The sequence below is a fragment of the Labeo rohita genome, chromosome 9, assembly GCF_022985175.1.
Source record: "Labeo rohita strain BAU-BD-2019 chromosome 9, IGBB_LRoh.1.0, whole genome shotgun sequence".
In the NCBI taxonomy this organism is placed as follows: domain Eukaryota; kingdom Metazoa; phylum Chordata; class Actinopteri; order Cypriniformes; family Cyprinidae; genus Labeo; species Labeo rohita.
This window is the reverse complement of record NC_066877.1, coordinates 33324787-33346121: the sequence shown is the minus strand read 5'-3', so window position 1 is coordinate 33346121 and position 21335 is coordinate 33324787. Positions and strand designations below refer to the sequence as shown.

The 21335-nt window shown below is 33.3% G+C and overlaps 1 protein-coding gene across 2 annotated transcripts in view; it reads right to left on the bottom strand.

Moving 5' to 3' along the window:
* Window positions 1-21335, bottom strand: part of grb14 (growth factor receptor-bound protein 14) — a 93370-nt gene that overhangs the window by 63028 nt on the left and 9007 nt on the right. For both annotated transcript variants that reach the window (XM_051119203.1, XM_051119204.1), the window contains exons 2-3: window positions 10133-10320; window positions 4189-4315 (exon numbers count right to left, since the gene is read on the bottom strand). In XM_051119203.1, coding sequence (XP_050975160.1) covers window positions 4189-4315; window positions 10133-10293 — 288 coding nt within the window. In that variant the 5' untranslated portion in view covers window positions 10294-10320. The remainder of the gene's footprint in view (window positions 1-4188; window positions 4316-10132; window positions 10321-21335) is intronic.

Genomic DNA, 21335 nt, shown 5'->3' with positions numbered 1-21335 from the left:
AAAAAGGAGAGACTGGCACAATCAAACTCTTTAGACGATGTTCTAGGGGACAAAACACATCCTGATAATCTGTAATGTCTGTGAACCGCACAATTATGAAAACAGTTGTGTTAAAAAAAAAAAAAAACCTGAAATGAAACAATAATAATAAAATTAATAGCAATAATAATAAATAAATAAACAAATATATAAAAATGTTTTGTATATATTTATTCTTTAATTGAATATGAATTATTAATGAATTATAATAATAAAAAATAGTTCAAATAAATTAAAAATGAATAATAATTGTATATTGTATTTAATTGTGTATATACAAAATGTTTTATTTGTATTTATTATTATTATTATTATTAATTTTATAATTAACTTTAAAAATAAATCTAAAAAATAAAAAATAATTAAAATACATAATAATAATACTATTAATAATAACAATACAAATGGTTTTGTCATGTTTAATTGTTTGTGTAGATAAAATGTTTTCTTTTGTATTAATATTATGTCATATTATTAATGATTAATATTAATACATTTGACAATTAATACATTTATATATAAATACACACACACATATATGTATGTGTATATATATGCATGTATAAACACTATGAAATGTATATAATAATATTATTAAAATACAAAATAGAATCATATTTGTTCTCTCTTTTTATGTAATGTGTAAACATTAAGTGTAAGAGGGACATAAATTTATTTATTTATAACTGCCTCCTCGTTTTAAAATTCCACCGCACAAACACACACACACACACACACACACACATATATATATATATATATATATATATATATATATATATTATTCATTTTATAGTTATTAAATTATATTTAGAGATACATTAATATGTAATATTGAATTTACTGAACTCTCTCGATTTTGAATGCATGCTTTAGTATTACTGACAAATTTGATCATGTCATCACATATTGGCCTGTTCCGCGATCGATGATCTGTAATTTCAGCCTATGGCGTAAGCAAGCCTTACTGACGTGCACACACGCAAATTCTGATGGCAATTAGGGTCACCGCCCAGCCATGGACCGTCTTTTACGGCAGACACGGCTTGGGTCATCGTCTGTCCTCGGCAAACTGCAGAAACTAGCACAGCAAAAAGTTTTCATGACACTTCCACCCCATCCCCCCTCTGGTTTCCCTCCGTTTCGCTCATATACTGTGGCCGTAATTGCTAGCCTCAGATATAATACGAGAGGGATCATTACTGCCAGCCTCAAATATAATGAAGGCCCCCATAATGGCAAACTGCAAAGCCACATTATGACGGCACATTTCAATATGCTGTAATTTGCAGATTTTGCTGCAGGTCAAAGCTGTTCCGGATGGCCGTTCATAACATATATTTGTCATATAATAAGATCCACAGGGGTCTTGCTTTTCCCAAATCAGCCATGTAAGCAGATTGCATTGGCCATATAAGTTCTGGAGCAAACTCGCTGTGAGGATGCTTCTCATATACGGCTCTCAGCTTTCATTATACATAATGCACCAAAATAATCTCATACAAAACAACTAAAGCTCTTCAGGGTTAGTGCTAACATAGAAAGAAGACTTTAAAACAACAAGATGTTTTCATATTTACTTTTTTTCTTGCAATTAGTAATTATCATTTCAACCAAACAGCTTTTTAGTATAAAATATTCAAGTATCAAGTAAGAATCTTTTATTCTACATCCACCCAATTTGGCACAGATATTCAGCCTGTTCTTACTCTTTATATTTTCTAACTGATCAGACATAGGGGTTTTTCTCTAGTGGATGATCAAATATCTCCAAAATCCCATTGACTTCCACTGAAATATTATGACTGTAATTTACACAAAAGTTTTAGAGCTACATCAAACAAGTTCAGCCAGATGATCCATCCATGCATCTATCCATTTGTCTACTTGTCTATTTATCCATCCATCCATTCATTCATCTGTCCGTCCGTCCATTCGCCCATCCATCCATTTTTAGAATCATCCATCCATCCATATGTCCATCCATTTATTAATTCATTCATTCATTCACTTATTCATCCATCCATCTACCCATTCACGCATTCATTTGTCGATTTGTCTATCCATCTGTCTGTCCATTCAATGATCCATCCTTTTTTAGATCTATCCGTCCATTTGTACATCCATCCATCCATCCGTCCACTTGTCCAACTGTCCATCCATTCATTCATTCATCCATCCATTCATGCATCCGTCCACTTGTCTATCTGTCCATTCATTCATTCATCCATGCATTCATTTGTCCATTCATTCATCCATCCATCTGTCCATTCGTCAATACATCCATCCATCTGTCCACTTGTCCATTCCTTCATTTATTCATTCATCCATCCATCTATCCATTCACCTATTTATTCATTTGTTGATTTGTCCATTCATCCATTCATCCGTCTGTTCGTCCATCCATCCATCTGTCCACTTGTCCATCCGTCCATCCATCCATCCATGCATTCATCCATTTGTCCATTCTTCCATCTATAAATCTATTGGTATATTCATCCATCCATCTGTCTGTCCATTCACCCATCCATTTGTCCATCCATCCTTCTATCATCTATTCATTCATCTGTCCGTCCATCCATTCGCCCATCCATCCTTTTTTAGAATCATCCATCCATATGTCCATCCATTTATTAATTCATTCATTCATTCACTTATTCATCCATCCATCTACCCATTCACACATTCATTTGTCGATTTGTCTATCCATCTGTCTGTCCATTCACCGATCCATCCTTTTTTAGATCTATCCATCCATTTGTACATCCATCCATCCATCCGTCCACTTGTCCAACTGTCCATCCATTCATTCATTCATTCATTCATTCATCCATCCATTCATCCATCCATTCATGCATCCGTCCACTTGTCTATCTGTCCATTTATTCATTCATCCATGCATTCATTTGTCCATTCATTCATCCATCCATCTGTTCATTCAACAATACATCCATCCATCCATCCATCTGTCCACTTGTCCATTCCTTCATTCATTCATTAATTCATCCATCTATCCATTCACCTATTTATTAATTTGTTGATTTGTCCATTTATCCATTCGTCCGTCCGTTCGTCCATCCATCCATCCATCTGTCCACTTGTCCATCCGTCCGTCCATCCATCCATGCATTCATCCATTTGTCCATTCTTCCATCTATAAATCTATTGGTATATTCATCCATCCATCTGTCTGTCCATTCATCCATCCATCTGTCTGTCCATCCATTCATCCATCTATCCATCCATCCATCCATCCATCCATTTGTCCATCCGTCCATCTAATTGTCCATTTGTCCATCCATCCATCCATCCATCCATCAGTCCATCCATTCATCCATCCATAAGAATAAAAGCATAACAATTAAACTATCATGTTTTTAAAACAATTTTAAACTTTCAGGCACAGTTTTGTTAAACTGGCAAATCAAAGCCTGTCAATGTACTTCAAGTACATTCCTTCTCTAATTATAAGTGCTATTAAAAATGCCTATGTTGCCCTTTGCCATGCTTTTCCCTTGTTGTCGTACTGGATTAGAAACAACATCCAAAAATGGATAGACTCAGAAAGCTGACACAGCGATTTCATTCCCTGTCCCAGTTCATTTCCATTCCAGCTAAACTGGTTCAACATCTCTCTGTTCCAGTGTACGTCATTAGCACTCTGGCAAGGTTTACACATTCTGCCTGTTTATCAGTCTGCATCTGTTTATATGCTGTATTTTTAGACTTACTCTTACTAGAAGTGGATTTACACTGAAATATTGCCTCCATCTATGCATTCATAATGAAGTTACTGACCGGGAACAAAACTAAGACAGTGGAACAATGGTTTGAGAAAGTGATGAAAGTTTGTTTTGACTTCTGGACTTTTTAATCAAATGAGAACAAGACCACCAGGGAAAATCAACCAGTCAACCAACTGATCAATCACTGCAAATGCATACTTTGCTTTCATATGATACACAAGATGCCTATATAGACACAAGAGCTGTTGCAGCCTCTCAAGAAAACATCTTTTGACCAAATTCTAAAGCAGCATTCCATCAGTTTTCCAAAGTGAAGACAATTACATAATTTTCCATATTTAGGCCATAGACAGCGAAGCATCTCTTCTGAACAGCAGTGGATTAAGTGAATCACACATCTCACCTGAGTCGCACTGTTTTTGGTCCAAGGTAACAGACACTCAGACACTAGAGAGACAGCAGACGGCAGCAACTCTGGGAAGGGATTCTGGACGGGTCCCATCTGTGTGTCGTCCACCTCTCTACTTTTCCTAAAGAGACAGAAATCAATGATAAGAAAACTTGAATTAAAATGATGGAAGACTGGCACTGTTTAAAGGAGCTGAAAGGATTAGAGAATGGTTTAGGGCCAATCGTCGTATGAAATGTCGTGACACCAATAACATGTACTTGATGTTATTAAGAGTCTTTCAAAAAATGGGTTACTTGCAGAGAATTTAAAATAAAATAAATAAAATGTATTTGTTTTTGTTTGATTTTAGTTAAAGTTTTAGTCATTTTGTTGTGTTTTTGTCCATTTTTATTATTATTATTATTTTTACAAATATGTCTATATAGTTTTTATTAAGTTTAAGTTTTTTTTTAAGTTGTTTAGTTTTAGTTATTTGAGTTCATCTCAGTGTTATTTTACTGTAAATGAGATGCTATTATGGTTTTTATTAATAGACTGAATCGTTCTATTTTCTATCTTCATTTTGATTTTACCTAGCTTTAGTAATTTTGCTGTATTTCTGTGATTTTAGTAGGTTTTTTAATGCATATAGTTTGTATTAATTTTTATTTGAGTTTTAGTTTTAAGTTAAACTAAATTAGAATAAGGAATGTTGCCTTTGCAACTAGCTTATATAAAATGTTTTTAATATATTATTTTATGCCAGTTAACATTTACTTTATGTTATGGTTTTAATTTTTTGTTTACCCTTTAATTGTCACTCCCATTTTTGAACACAGACATAAAAATGCAAAATCCAGACTTACATTTTTATAATTCATGAATGAAAAATTTTGTAATATGATTTTGAAGTACATTTTCTGCGGTAATGCTATGTCTGATTTTAAAATGCCTTTCAAAGGATGAATTTTGAGATCTGAAGTTTTGAACTAATATATAATTTCTTATGATTTCTATTGCGTGATAGGGAAAAAGGCAACAAAGAAAGTCTTTTGTGACAAAGGTCAGAACTCATGTTATGATGTAGATTTTTTAAGTTGCACTCTTGACATATAGTAATCTATTACTTTTCCTACTTTACCATATTTTTTAACAAAAATATGGTAAAATATCTATTTAGGAGCCTTAGGCCTTTCCAACGATGTATAGTTTTTTCATGATTAGATTAGGATTTATTTGTAATATGGTGAAGTAAACAGTTAAAGGTTTAATTATAATAACCCTGCTTCAACTGAGAAATGATAAAACAAGAAATGGCGCCTTGGGAACGATCTGAAATAAAATAATTGAGTGTTTTTATATTTTATCTTTATTTCATTTAATGTTATTATCTGAAGTAATGAAATGTTTTTATGGTTTTAGTTAATGATAATAACCCTGGCTGAAATCACAAAGTACTATATGTCTCCGAAACTCGAATTTGCCTCCTCAGGGACGACTAGCGCCATCAAAATAGCGCTTATCATGCATGTGAGACGCGAATGACATTTCATAAACCAGACGTTCTGCATTCTCAGCGCAGCAGACAGCAGCTGTGTGAGGCAGCGGTTGATGTCATATGATGACAGACCGGATGACTGAAGTTCCGTCTCCCAGGCAACAGCCGGTCTTCAGCCAGAGATGACTTCATCGGCAGTACCTGAACGATCCCCGGAGGGCCGGTGTAAAGCGAGGAGCGGCAGTCTGATGCTGTGCGATCATGTGCTTATTTATAATCCGTTTAGAGAGTTCTGTTGATGGGTAAATCTCACGAAAAACGCCCAGAACATGCACAGGTCATATTTCACTCCCATTATTTGCTTAAAGGAAATTAAGTTTGCTTACAGGAGTATTAAGAATCATTGGATTATTTTCATCCTAAAACCCAAGCATCTTAACTTCAGTAATTCAGTACATAATTTTAGCAACTGTCGCACTGGCTTTTATATATGCTGAATTAAATGCAAACATTATTTTAAATGCATCACAGTTTTATAGTTTTAAAATAGACTTTCAATTATGCAAAATCTCTGCAAGATTTTGGCTGCAAACTCATTTGGCCTGTCTGTGTGTGTTTTGCTGTATCTCAGCTGGCACACCCATCTAAGAGGAGGAATGGATACTTGAGACGACTGAAGAGAGACAGAGAGAGAGAGAGAGTGAAAGAGAGACTGCTTTTAATTATTTATTTTTTAAAGAAATTATTCAGCAAGGATGCATTAAACTGATCAGAAGTGACAGTAAAGACATTTCTATGATTACAAAATATTTCTATTTCAAATAAATGCTGTTATTTTGAATTTTCTATCCATCAGGGAATCCTGAAGGAAAAATGTTTCATGGATTCCACCAAAAATATAAAGCAGCACAACTGTTTTCAACATCGATAATAATCCTGTTTCTCGAGCAGCAAATCAGCATATTTGAATGATTTCTGAAGGATCATGTGACACTGAAGACCGGAGGTAATGATACTGAAAATTCAGCTTTGCATCATAGAAATAAATTACATTTTAAAATATATTCACATAGAAAAGAGTTATTTTAAATTGTAATAATATTTCACAATATACTGTTTTTGATGTATCTAAATAAAATAAATAAATGCAGAACATAGGAGACTTTATATACATTAACAATTTTACATATACAATAAATCATCAAAAATCTTCACTGAGCAAAAATAACTTTAAAGAGAATCACCTACGCTGTAAAAAAAAAACAATTTGTTGAGTCAACTTAAAATAATTTGTTACCTGGCTGCCTTTAAAATTTTAAGTTCAGTCAACTCAAAAGTTTAGTCAACTTGAAATATTAAGTTGTACTAAGTGACAACATATATTTGAGTTGATTCAACTTAAAATTTTAAGGCAGCTGGGTAACAGGCCCAGCTTTTGAGTTCAACTAACCAAATTTTTAGTTTAGTCAACTCAAATATCTAAGTTGTGACTTAGTACAACTTAACATTTCCAGTTGACTAAACTCATTTGAGTTGACTGAACTTTAAGCCAGCAGGGTAACAAATTATTTTAAGATGACTCAACAAATCGTGTTTTTTTAAAGCAATTAAACTAAAGTGCGCTATTAGCAAAGTACTACAGCTTAATAAAACACTGAGATGCACAGAAACAGAAAGAGAGAAAAATAGGAGGGAAAAGACTGAAAAATCCTTCATCTCAAGCTGGTTTGAGCATTTAGAGTATGTGTATATGAGCTGTGTACAGTATTTGTGTGTGGCAGGGTGACCAGATGCCCAGGTTTACTTAAAACAGTCCCAGTTTCACAAGGCGTGTCTTAGGTAAACCATGAATTGACCCGACAGTGTACTTAACAATGGCCCATTTTAACTGACTTGCCCAGGTAGAACACTGAAACACCCAAAAATGAAAATTAAGTCATCAATTAATCACCATCATGCCATTCCAAACATGTCTGACTTTCTTTCAGAACATGAAAAAAAGGTGTTTTAATGAACAGTGAGAACAAACAACACTAAATCCCACTTACTTCCATTGTATGAACAGAAACACATTTTTCAAAATATCTTTTGTGTTCAATCGTTTAAAAAAGAAAAGTCATCAGGTTTGGAATGACATAAGAGTCATATTTGATTGAACTATCCCATTATCAGAATCTTTTCGTTATTTAAGGCAAGACACTACAAGCAAATATATTTCTTTTTCTAAGCAATGGTCAGTTTTTACATTTTGGGATATTTGGCTTTTTACAGTAAGCTGTTTTGGACTGCTAGAAAGAAAAATACAAAAAATGCACATACCAAGTGTGTATTTTATCTATTTTCATCTGTAGATTTCAATTACAATACATATCTTTAAAGGCCGTCCGAAATCCTGCACCAAACTTATTTTATTTGTATCTATAGCTATATCCTAAGGATTTGACATTTGTTCAAAATCTCTTTAACTCTAATATGTCAACATAGTGAAACAACCTGCCTTTAACCAGCATTCATATTTCAGTTCTGGAAATAAATGCAAATTAGTGCATATTTAGTTAGATAATACCTCATTTGCATATCTACCCTAGTGAAAAATAAATATATACTAAAATGTATTTGAAACACACTCATTTCATGCTAAGTCTACTACAAATACATTTATATATTTATGTGCTTAATAAAAATACCCTGCAATTGCACTAAAGTGGTATACTTAAAGTCCGCTAAGTTGGAACAACTAATTTTGTACATAATGCACTTTAATTGTGCCGAAGTAGTGCTGAAGTCCAACTAAAGATATACTCAAGTATATTTTAATTATGCTAAAGTGGAACTTTTGCACGTACACTTGAATTATCTTGCATTTAAAGACTGATATTATTCAAAAATCACCAGTAGTGATATTAAAACACATTTTAGGCTTAATATGAAGAAATGTGCACAAGTAGTACTCCAAATAAAGTTTAATTATAATGTTTTTATATCAGCAAGTCTCAAGCAATACGTCAGTAAATATGTTAATAGATTTGAACTATACTTAGTAAACAATAAATGTATTTTAAATATATAACTTTTTAACTATGGCAAACAACATTTCAGAAAAAAAGTATTACAAAAAATGGCAATGTAATGAATCAGCTTTAGACGTATTGTGAAACCTATAGGAAACATTGGAACAAACGTCTGCTTTTTAATTCTTTTAATGCTTTTAATGTGTTTTTTTTTTTGTTATGCATATACTGTTTATGTGTATGTTTATGTATACCCTAGGAAAAAGTAATAGATTTAAAATGCATTTATTTTATACCAAGTATAGCTAAAGTCTATTAACATATTTACTGACATATCGCTCGAGACTTACTGATATAAAAAGTGTAATTAAATTTTATTTAGAGTACTACTTGTGCACAATGCACATTTCCTAATATTAAGCCTAAAATATTTTTTAATGTTACTATTGATGAGGATTGTATGATCTTTAAATAATATCGGTCTTTAAATGCAAAATATTTAAAATGTAAATAAAATATACTTAGAATAGTTCCACTTTATCCTTAGTTGGACTTCAGCACTACTTCCGCACAATAAAAGTGCATTAAGTAAAAAATTACTTTAAATTTACCTTTAAATTGACTTTAAATATACCAGTTTAGTATACTAAAAGCACAACTGCATGATATTTTTATTAAGTACATAATATGTAAATGTATTTGTAGTATACTTAGTACAAAATAAATACATTTTAAATATACTTTAGTATATTTATTTTTCACTAGGGTATGATTGCATGCCTTTTGATATGGACCTTTGACTCTGAAATAAAGAGAAAGTAAGTACAGTATTGGTTGTATGTTTGTATAATATATATAATACAGTATAGTATATATAGTACAGTATATTAGTGTGTTTTACTCTATTCACCTAGTGTCTTTGCCTTAGAAAACAACAAGCATACCTGCATATGAAAATACGGTCACCCTAATCTAGAGATGCTGGAAGGCAGCAGGGTGCATTTGATTCATTTGTTTGTGTGTCTACATCTGAGCGAGCTCAGTTGTTTGTTGGTTACGGCACAAATAAACACTTCAGAGTCCTCCTTCGAGGGCAGCATTCGAGCCATGCCGTCATGATCTCACAGCTACCGTATCACAAACACGTTGAAGACGTGACACAAAGTGCCAGCGCAGAGGGACTTGCGATTCCTCCCCAGAGCTGGAAAGTAACAGGTGCTTGATTTGATTCCAGTTTCGTTGCTCTCAACCCGTCTGTTTACAGGTACAAAGTCTACGGTGTTTTCACGTAGACACAAAGGCTGCTCTATTGCTTGTCCGATCGGATGCGTTAACGATTAACCGGTGAGAAACGAGGTACGGCACTGATGTAGGGAACCGGAGAGTGTGTACACACAGTGGACGTTTGCATGCACAAAAATGAATTGCAATAGAATGCACGTCCTACCTATTTCCTTTGAAGAGCGCGGCATTGGGTGGCTGCAAGGGCGAGCGCAATGGGATGAAGGCCGACCCGACGACGTTCCCGCTGCCTCTCGCCCCCCGAAATATGGCCGCTTTCTCCCCGAGGCTGCGCGTCTCATCCAGGGAGTCATTCATAGCACTCATGGAGCCAGGTTACATCCAGCAGCTCATCTGGAGCACAAAACAGGACAGGCACCATCAGGACAGGCCCGGAAAAAGAGCGCGTTTGCGTGTGTGAAGTCAACGCGCTCCTGCCGCTGCCACAAAAACACACACGCACATGCACAAACGCATGCACACACACTCCGCCTGTGCTGCCCCTGCATGGCAGGCTGTCCCAGCCTGGGAAGTAGATCCCTCCTTCCAAAACATGATCCGCAATAAAGTTATTTTTAACTCTATGACTCCTGAATGAGCTCGGCTCGCTCTTGCGAACACACACACATACACACACGATCCGGCCTCAAAAACTCTCGCTTCTGTTTCCCTCGCAGACCTGCTTAGACAGACAAAAGCTTTCTTGGTTATTGGTATGCAACGTAGCTCGGTAATGAGAGCTGGAGGTCGGCCAGACAGTTAAACCTACTGTTCCTTTGTCATGGACTTTCCTCTTGTGCCCTGCACCCACAGCTGCTCTGAAGCCAAGCGTGGAGGTTGACCTCCTCAGATAAGATGCAGCGTGTGTGTTTGGGACTTATGAAGAGACCTGAACTGATAACAAGAGCACTTTATTATGGAAAAAAATATAATTGCATAATTGCAACTTTATTTCAAAATTCAGACTTTTTCTAGCAATTCTCAGCAAATCTCACAGTTCTGACTTTTTCAAACTTATTTACTTCTTACCTGATTTTTCATGTTTTAAATGAAAAAAAAAAAAAAATTTAATTGGGAGATATAATCTCAGAATTCTAAGGAAAAAAGTCAGAACTGTGAAATGTAAACTCAGAATTTAGAGAAAAAAATTTGAATTGCAAGATATAAACTCAGAATTGCAGGACAGTTTATCTCTCAGTTTTTCTTTTTTTCCTCAGAATTGCAAGAAAAAAAGTTTGAATTGTGAGATATGAAGTCAGAATTCTGACTTTTTCCTCACAATTCTCAGTTTATCTCTCGTAATTTTATTTTTATTATCATTTACTTTTATTTTACATTTCACAGTTCTGACTTTTTCCACCAAAAATTCTGGGTTTACATTTCAACTCATTTATTTAACGTTTAAAAAACTTTTAAATTGTAAGTTATAAACTACACTCAGTTTACGTCTCACAATCCAAACTTTTTACCTTGCAATTCTGAGGAAAAAAACTAAAATTGTGAGATATAAACTCAGGATTCTGACTTCTTTTCTCAAAATTCTAATTTTACATCACAAAAATTACAATACTACAATTTCTTATAGAATTTTAATTTCATTCTACATCACTAAATTCAAATTTGAATTGATATTCTGCATTATGTTTCCTGCCTCAATTTAAAAAAAAAAGAAAATGATTGCAACTTTATCTCAAAAATCAGACATTTTCTTGCAATTCTGGGGAAAAAAGGAAAAACTGAGACATAAACTCAGACTTCTCACAATTCTGACTTCTTTTCACAAAATTCTGAGTTTACACAACAAAAATTACTTTTTTGAATTTTGATGTCATTCTACGTCATTAATATCAAAATTGAATTGCTATTTTGCATTCTGTTTCCTGCCTCAATTTAAATTCAAAAATTTAACTGTAATTAAAAAAAGCATCTGCTTATGAAAGCAAAATACCTGTAACATGACCGCATTTAGTGCGTTTCATCTGCAATCTCTGAGGTGATTTAGTATAAACAAAAACGACTCACAGTGGCTTCTGCTGCTGCAGCAAATAGTAGTGATATTCTTAGTGATATTTGGCACTAGTTTATCAGGAAGTGATGATTTTATTCTCTTTATCTCACTAGATGGAAACAGTGTTTTATTTGCAGATGTTTTACGCAATATTCCAATTTTGCGCATAAGCTAAATCCACAGCATTGGATGGAAAAAAAATAGCTAACGATGCTGGGAACTCTTACTGAAATGTATGACTACCTGTTGTTTCATCACAGAAAATAAAGGTAGATAAGAAAGATAAGAGATCTAAACCCTGCTATCAGACACGATAATGATGTTCTCTGTTATCATGTGTCAACATCTGTCTTCATTACCAATTTACCTTTCAGATCAAGTATTAATGTGCTGCTCTTTGGTCAAAGTCCCTCCTGCCAGAGTTTCACCGCAGGATGAAATAAACACAAAGTTTAATGCTCTAAATTATTTTGTACCAGTCATGTTTATAGCTCAGCTCTCTGGGAAATCATTCTGGAGGACTATTACGATATATTTTGAAACTTTAGTGCTTTTTCCACATTTGCTGTACTGACTTTTCGTCCACCCACACAAGTGCCAAACTGCTCTGAGGTGATTATCCATCATTATGACATCCCTAAATGTACATATACTTCACAAATTATGGATCCACTGATACCGATACTGGCATCATTATTGGGTCTCATACTGTGCTCTTGTACTCATTTGTCTGTTGCATAAACGTTGCATCACAAATACAGACAGCAGAACAAGACGTTCTAATATTTGTAAAACAAAATGGAATGCAGTGAAAAGGAAGATGCAATATTATTGTATTTCAACTTGCCAGCATGAAACATTTGTTACTGTCAGGTATGCACTGCAAAACACTAGTTGGTTTAATGCAGAGTTTAACGCATTGGTTGATGCAATGAGCTGTGATGCATGTCTTACTATTTAAAATGTATTTATTTATTTATTGCCGGGTAGGAATAAGGGCAGGACAGGAAATGCTTGATACAGATTTGAATCTGGCATGGGACCATTTCCTGTCATCTCTGTATCATATCTATTCAACAAAAGAGAAAAAAGGCAAAAAAAAAAAAAAAAAAAAAAAAAAAAGAAAATCCTGTCATCTCCCTATAATGTGTCTATCCAAAAAAAGGCAAAAATAAAATAAAATAAAATAAAATTTAAATAAAATAAAATTACAACATGCAACCAAAAAGGAAGTTAAATAGTAAAGACACTAAGGGGTCTTAAAACAATTTCCTGTCATCTCTCTACTATGTGTCTATCCAAAAAAGAGACAAAAAAGGCAAAAAATAAAAAGAAAAAAAAGAAAGAAAAGAAAAGAAAATCCTGTCATTTCTCTATAATGTGTTTACCAAAAAAAAAAGAGAAAAACGGCTAAATAAAATAATAAATAAAATAAAATAAAATAAAATTACAACATGCAACCAAAAAGGAAGTTAAATAGTAAAGACACTAAGGGGTCTTAAAACAATTTCCTGTCATCTCTCTACTATGTGTCTATCCAAAAAACAGACAAAAAAGGCAAAAAAGAAAAAGAAAAAAAGAAAGAAAAGAAAAGAAAATCCTGTCATTTCTCTATAATGTGTCTATCCAAAAAAAAGAGAGAAAAAAAAAATAAAATAATAAAAATAAATAAATAAATAAATAAATGTAATTAAATTAAATTCAAATTAAATTACAACATGCAACCAAAAATGAAGTTAAATAGTAAAGGCACTAATGGGTCTTAAAACAATTTCCTGTCATCTCTCTATCATGTGTCTATCCAAAAAAAGAGACAAAAAAGGCAAAATAAAATAAAATAAAATAAAATAAAATAAAAGTTAAAAAAAAAAGTGAAAACACTAAGAGGTCTTAATATTTCAACCAATTATTGAAAACCATTTCCTGTCATCTCTTAATCCATGTGTCTACCAAAAAAAAAAAAAAAAAAAAAAAAAAAAGAGACAAAAAGGCAAAAAATTAATTAAATTAAATAATGAAATGAAATGAAATTATGAAAACAAATTATAACATGCAACTAAAAATGAAGTTAAAATAGTAAAGACACTAAGGGGTCTTAATTATTGAAAACTCAAACCTTGCCTAATAAATAAACTTTTTGGACTTGAATGAAAAATGGTCTTCTCATTGTACTGTATCAAAGATTAGAAACAATTTTAATTAAATGACATTTTAATCTGTTTTTGGATGACTAGTTAACCATAGTGAGACATTCCTTTTCAAAAGGCAAATTCAACAGTGTGTATAAATACAATAGAACGTAAAAAAATAATTCAATATGTATATATAAAGGATATATACATATGCATGTACAGTACTCCATATATATATAGTACTCACAATTAAAATGAGTAAAATGCACATCACTATTGACCTGTATTTCTCTTGTGTTTCATGTAAACACATATCTTTGCAAACATAACAAGGGTGTTTATATGAGCCTCATCAACAAAACTTCTGCTGGGTCCAAGACAAGGGCACCAGAGGACCGGACAGCATGACGTTCCCAAAATAGTTGCTGGGCTGAAACACATTCTTGTGTTATCAGTCAATGCAAACGCTTTCTAATTACATTAGCGGGACGTGAGAGGCAAGGCTATTTCAGTTCAGCCCGGGCCCTGTGACCCTAAATGACAGCAACAGCCACAGGACAACATTAAAAAAGTGGGTTCAAAAAGCTGCTGATGAGGAGAGAGCAACAGCGACGTGCTGAATGAAGCGTGTGCTGACAGATAACCATACAACTGCATTTGCACGTATCATCTTACTTTTCCACATCTTAGTGGTTATGAGTAAACAAATCTCTCCCAGTGCTCCCAGCCAATGTTCAGTGTCATTTTTGTACAAAATGTACTTCTGTGCATTAGCGTTGTACACTGTAAAAAACAAAAAGCACAATTTGTTGAGTCAGCTTAAAATAATTTGTTAGCCTGCTGCCTTAAAATTTTAAGTTCAGTCAGCTCAAATAAGTTTAGTCAACTTAAAATGTTAAGTTGTACTAAGTGAAAACTTCGATATTTGAGTTGACCAAACAAAAAATTTGGTTTGTTAAACTTAAAAGCTGGGCTTGTTACCTAGCTGCCTTAAAAAATTAAGTTCAATCAACTTAAATATCTAAGTTGTCACTTAGTACAGCTTAACATGACTAAACTTGAGTTGATTGAACATAAAATTTTAAGGTGGCTGGGTAACAAATTATTTTAAGTTGATTCAACAAAATGTTTTTTACAGTGTAGTCAAGAACACCCAAGCTGAGACCAAGACCATGTGTTGAGACCTAGATAAGACCAAGACGAGGCTGAGTCAAGACCAAGATCACATTTCATTAAGACACGACTGAGTAAAAATACAGTCGAGACTGCAACAAGACCAAAATGTTCAAAAACGGTTTTAAGGCCGATCTCAAGTACTTCAGCACTACTCTGCATTGAATGGTGTTCACTGTACCATTCTCTACTGAGAAATTACTGTAAAATTATTACAAAAACAAAGAACTGCAGCAAATACATACAGATTAGTCTTATTTTAGATACTATTACACACTGTAAAAACAATTTGTTGAGTCAACTTAAAATAATTTGTTACCCCGCAGGCTTAAAATTTTACGTTCAATCAACTTGAAATGTTAAGTTGCACTAAGTGACAACTTAGAAATTTGAGTTGATTCAACTTAAAATTTTAAGGAAGCTGAGTAACAAACCCAGCTTTTAAGTTTAATAAACCACATTTTTAGTTTAGTCAACTCAAATATTTCAAAACACTTAGTACAACTTAACATTTCAAGTTGACTAAACTTATTTGAGTTGACTGAACTTAAAATTTTAAGGTAGCAGGGTAACACATTATTTTAAGTTGACTCAACAAATTGTGTTTTATTGTTTTTATTAATAGTTTATTTTTTTTTTTATAAGTTTATATCCTGTTTTTATTTGAATTTATGTTTTTGTCATTTTTTTAAAAAATATATATCTATACTGCCATTCAAAGGTTTGGTTAGATTTTTAATATTTTTTTTAAAAGAAGTTTCTTCTACTCATCAAGGCAATTAAGGCAAGTATCTATTTGATTTATAAAATCTGAAATCTGAAAAAAGTGAAATTTAGTGAAATATTATTGCAATTTCTAATATTGGTTTCCTACTTTTATGTACTTTCAAACATTATTTATTCCTGCGATCAAAGCTGATTTTTCAGCATCATTACTCCAGTCTTCAGTGTCACATGATCCTTCAGAACTTATTCTGATATGCTAATTTATAATCAATGTTGGAAACAGTTGTGCTACTTAATATTTTTTGGCACCTGTGATTTTTTTAAAAAAGAACAGCGTTCATTCAAAATAGAAATTTTGTGTTACAATATAAACTTTTCAAAAGTGTGGGGTCAGCAAATTTTTTTTCTTTCTTTTTTTTTTTTTAAAAGAAATTAATACTTATATTCAGCAATGATGTGTAAATGAATAAAAAGGAATGGTAAAAACTTTTATTGTTAGAAAAGATTTTTATTTTGAAAAAATGCTTATATTTTAACTTTTTCATTCATCAAAGAATAAAAAAAAAAACATCACAAGTTTTGTGTATAATATTTCACATTTTTTTCTGTGTTTTTTATCAAATAAATACAGCCTTGATGAGCATAAACACTCCATTAAAAATATTGAAATTCTTACTGATCTAGCAGTGTATATAGTTTTAATTACTTTTTCTTTTTTTTTCTTTTTTTTTTACATCAGTTTTAATTTTAGTTGCTTTAGTACATCAAGTTAAACTTAATTAAAATAGGAAATGCACTCTTTGGAAATAGCTGATTTAAAATAAGTTTATGTTGTTCATTTATTTATTTATTTTATTTCAAATAAGTAAAAAAAATGCAAAAACTTAATGAAAACTTTAGCCATACTTACATATGAATATCACTGCATTAGATGAGGATTTCGTGACTGATTGACTGACAATTGATAAAATATTAAGAAGGTAGAATCAAAATGAATACATAATTTTAAAATAAAAACAATCAAAAATATTTTGTGTGATTGCCTGCCTGTCATTAACTGAGATCAGAGAACTGTAAACATTTCTGACTATATAGATATTATTGATTTTTATTCATTAGTTTTAGTTTATTTAGTTTTGGCTGTCTTACTTCAAGTTTAACTAAATGAAAAATGAAAAAGTTCTGCAACTAGAAGACATAAAACAAGTTTATATTATTCTCTATTATTTTGTTTGTTTATTGTTTTCAGTTTTAGTTTTAGTTAACTCTGTTTATCATGGGTTCAATTCCTAGGGAATGCAAAAACTGAATCAATGCATGATACCTTTAATGCAATGCAAGCTGCTTTGGATAAAAGCCTCTACCAGTTGCATAAATGTAGATAGGGTCCATTTCATTTCACATTAACTTTAAAAAGAGGCTGATGTTACTCAAACATTGCAAAGTTTTGAAATCATAATGGATGTGAACTCTCTCTGAGTGTTCGGTCATAAAGTTAACTGATATAGAATGAACAGAGATCTCCTGGGGCTTTAATTCAGTGTTCCTTTGCTAGCTTTCTTGTAATGATTAATGCTAAAGGAGATGCCAGGAGTAGATCAGCAATAAACAAACACTTCCGCTGGTTTTTCCCGTCAAAATTTAACATCATGACGTCATGCATGTATCGGCATCGACTAATGACGCAGACGGTTGGAGCACAAACATGTCTCCGTAAGCAATATATCCACTGTCTGTTTCACTCTTGTCCGTTTGCTTTGGGTGTGAAACACAAGGCCACTGCTAAATCAAACAATCAGACTTCACATAAACCTCTATATATGTCAGGTTACATATTAACATCAAACAGGAATGATGGAGATTTCTCCATTGAAATTTAACTTTGGATTCAACCTGGATTTACAGAAAGGAAACACAAGTCATCAGTCAGTGACAGTCCAAATCTACAGGAATAAAATCACACATCTCTTCCAGATCTCAACTGCTTTTCTTAGACAACAGTGAGGTTGTTGGAAGGTAAAATACAAACTGTTTTCTGCTTCTCAGAAAGAGAAGCACATCATTTAGAGTTTCAGGAGATCTCAGATATGGCTGTGTTCAGCAGGGTTATTCAAATTAATTTTTAGTTTTCTATTTTTATATTTTCAGCAATTTTGTTATTTTTATTAGGTTTTCAAATATATATATATATATATATATAAAGTTATAACTATAATAATTTTGGTGTTCTGAATAACACAGTAAGCTTGTCTTACTATCTCAGCAGTATATAGTATGCATATTTTATGTAAGCATAAAATATATAACCCAGATATTCTGCTTTATTTTGCCATAAGCATACTATATATAACTGTATACCACACTGCACTGCACTTGACTTTCCAATTTCAGTGTGTTTAATGAACCAGAAATAACATCAGATGTGCTTTCTTGACACGTTATTTGATCGGACTAACAAAACAATATTATTTACTAAAGCTGCAAGCTGCGTTGAAAGGGCATCCTCGCATCCGGGCTCACCACCACCCATTGCCTTTAGGAAAACAGCGAACGGTGAGTAATATGCATTTAAAGTGGTAAATATAGAAGGAATATGTCAAAGTTATTTTTTATTATTTGAGCAAATCTTCCTGCTGCCAGCAGGCTTGTTTAGGTTAGAGCAAAGCATGACGCATCCTGTTGCCAATAAGTGGCGCTATGTTTATATCTGAATATTGGCCTATTATTGTTCAGGCCAGGACTCTTACTAAACGTGAAGTTTGGGGCAGATCGGATATTGCACGTTTAAGTCAGTGTAAAACAAGTAATTTCATGTTGCCAGCAGGTGGTGCTATGATTATAACTGAATATTGGCCTTCAGATGTGTTCAGGCCAGGACTCTTATTGAATGTGTGAAGTTTTCGGCAGATCGGTCCTTTATGATTGAGTTACAACAACTTCTATTCCTATGATGAAACATCAGACTTTCTCAGGCCATGCCATGAAAGCTCAAGTTCACATCGCAAAGGTCTTTAGATAAGACTGAACAAATATGATGTCATTAAATCTCTAGGAGGAGTTTGTTACAGCCACTTGCCACTTCCTGTTGCCAGCAGTGACTATAACTGAATATGGGCATGGGCATGTGTTCAGGACAGGACTCTTATGAAACATGTGAATTTTAGTGCAGATCAGACATTGTATTCCTGAATTATAACAACTTCCTGTTTCATGGCGAAACATCAAAATTTGTCAGGCTGCCATAGACACGCCCTTTAGTGAAAACTCAAGATCTTCGGAATTTAACATCGCAAAGGCGTTTAGATAAGACTGACCAAATATAATGTTGATGTCATTAAATCTCTAAGAGGAGTTTGTTACAGTGTAAAACATGCCACTTCCTGTTGCCAGCGGGTGGCGTTATGACTATAACTGAATATGGTCATGGGCATGTGTTCAGGACAGGACTCTTATCAAACATGTGAATTTCCTACATGTATATGAAATACAGCTTGAGAGGCACTTTGTTGTAATTTTATAGGTGGTGCTATCAAGACATTTTACCATTTTTCACGTGTGTGCAAAGTTTCATGAGTTTTTGATCACGTTTAGGCCCTTAAAAATACTATTTATGTTGTTGCCAATAGCCTCATGGTTAGCGTGTCGACAAGCAGTGCTATTGCGCTGCAGGCGTCCTGAGTTCAAGTCCTGTCTTGTGGACCTTTCCTGATCCCACCCCCTTCTCTCTTTCCCACTTCGTTTCCTGTCTAACTAAACTGTCCTGTCTAAATATATAAAAAAAAAAATCCTATTTATTTTGGAGAAGAAGAAACAACAACTGAGCAATTCCAATCGCACCATCGGTGCTCGGGCCCTAATAAAAAACTGAATTAATTGCAATATTGTTTCCCAAAATTATAACTGGATGTTACTCAACATGCAACACAATGAGATGATGTAACAATAATTATGCATACTAAAGTTTACATAATGCATACTGACACACTTACTAGGGTTGGAAAACAGTATGCAGAATGTACACAAGTTGCATGTTGGCCTTCCACTGTGAATGCAACCAGTCTTAAACGACTTGCCAAAATATGAAAACCTGCAATTATTAAATTGCTAAAATATTGGAATTTACAATGTTACAAAATTTGAGCAGCAAATCAGCATATTAGAATGATTTCTGAAGGATCATGTGACTGGAGTGATGATGCTGAAAATTCAGATTAGCATCACAGGAATAAATTACATTTTAAAATATATTCAAATAGAAAACAGTTATTTTAAATTGCAATAATATTTCACAATATTACTGATTTTACTGTATTTCTGATCAAATAAATCCAGCCCCAGTGAGCATTCTGTCAAAAACATTACAAAAAAAAAACTTTTAAACAGATTCAATTTTTAACAGAAATTCTACAGGTATTGGATGCACATTCATTTAATCATTTTATACTGTACAACAGTGCTGGTCTCATTTGCATCTGTTTTTATTTATTACTAGGAATATTCAAGACAAAACTGATCCTTAAATGAAAGTTAACTGAGAACTCATGAATCCCCAGTGGAAGGACATTAGCGTTCTTACAGCAGCAAGTGAAGTGTTCATCAGACGACCACAGTGTCAGAGGTCGCAGCAGAAATACGAGCTGTCGTTAGCATCACTAGTGTCATCTGCAGTTATTATCAGATTAACGATATCCCGTAGGGGAGCGAACACAACATCTCTGCTTACAGCTCAGCATACGTGCATCTGTGATGTGAAGGATGGCCAGTAACGCTTATTCTTAGACTGTCACGTACAACCATAATTGCACGTTAGAGACAAGACACACACTTTGACCACCTTTTTAATTGTTTGACCTTGAAAATGCCACTAGATGAGGTCCACAAGAGCTCCAGCAGAGCTTCATCACACATTCGGTTCATACCCCATAGACTTGGGAATGGGCCTTTTACACTAATATGATGATATATTAAAAGTTTGATATATAGTACATCCCACATTATCGAGATACAGTACATGCAGTACACTCATGTAAAAAAATATTTTGCAAATCTCAAAAATTGTAACCTGTACTGCACAGCTCTATGAAGCTTGACATTGTATCCAATTTTATTCACATACATACAGTACAATCACTTAAATGTATGTATATTATCACCCAGCTCTTTATATAAAGCATCTGTATTTATACAGTACTAGCATAGGCTTATATATAATGTATAGCAAACTGCTTGATTGCTTGTATCATCATTAAGTGTAAATGATATAACATTAATCTAGGGGTCAACCGATTATCGGGACCGATATTAAGCATTTTATGGTTATCGGTATTGGT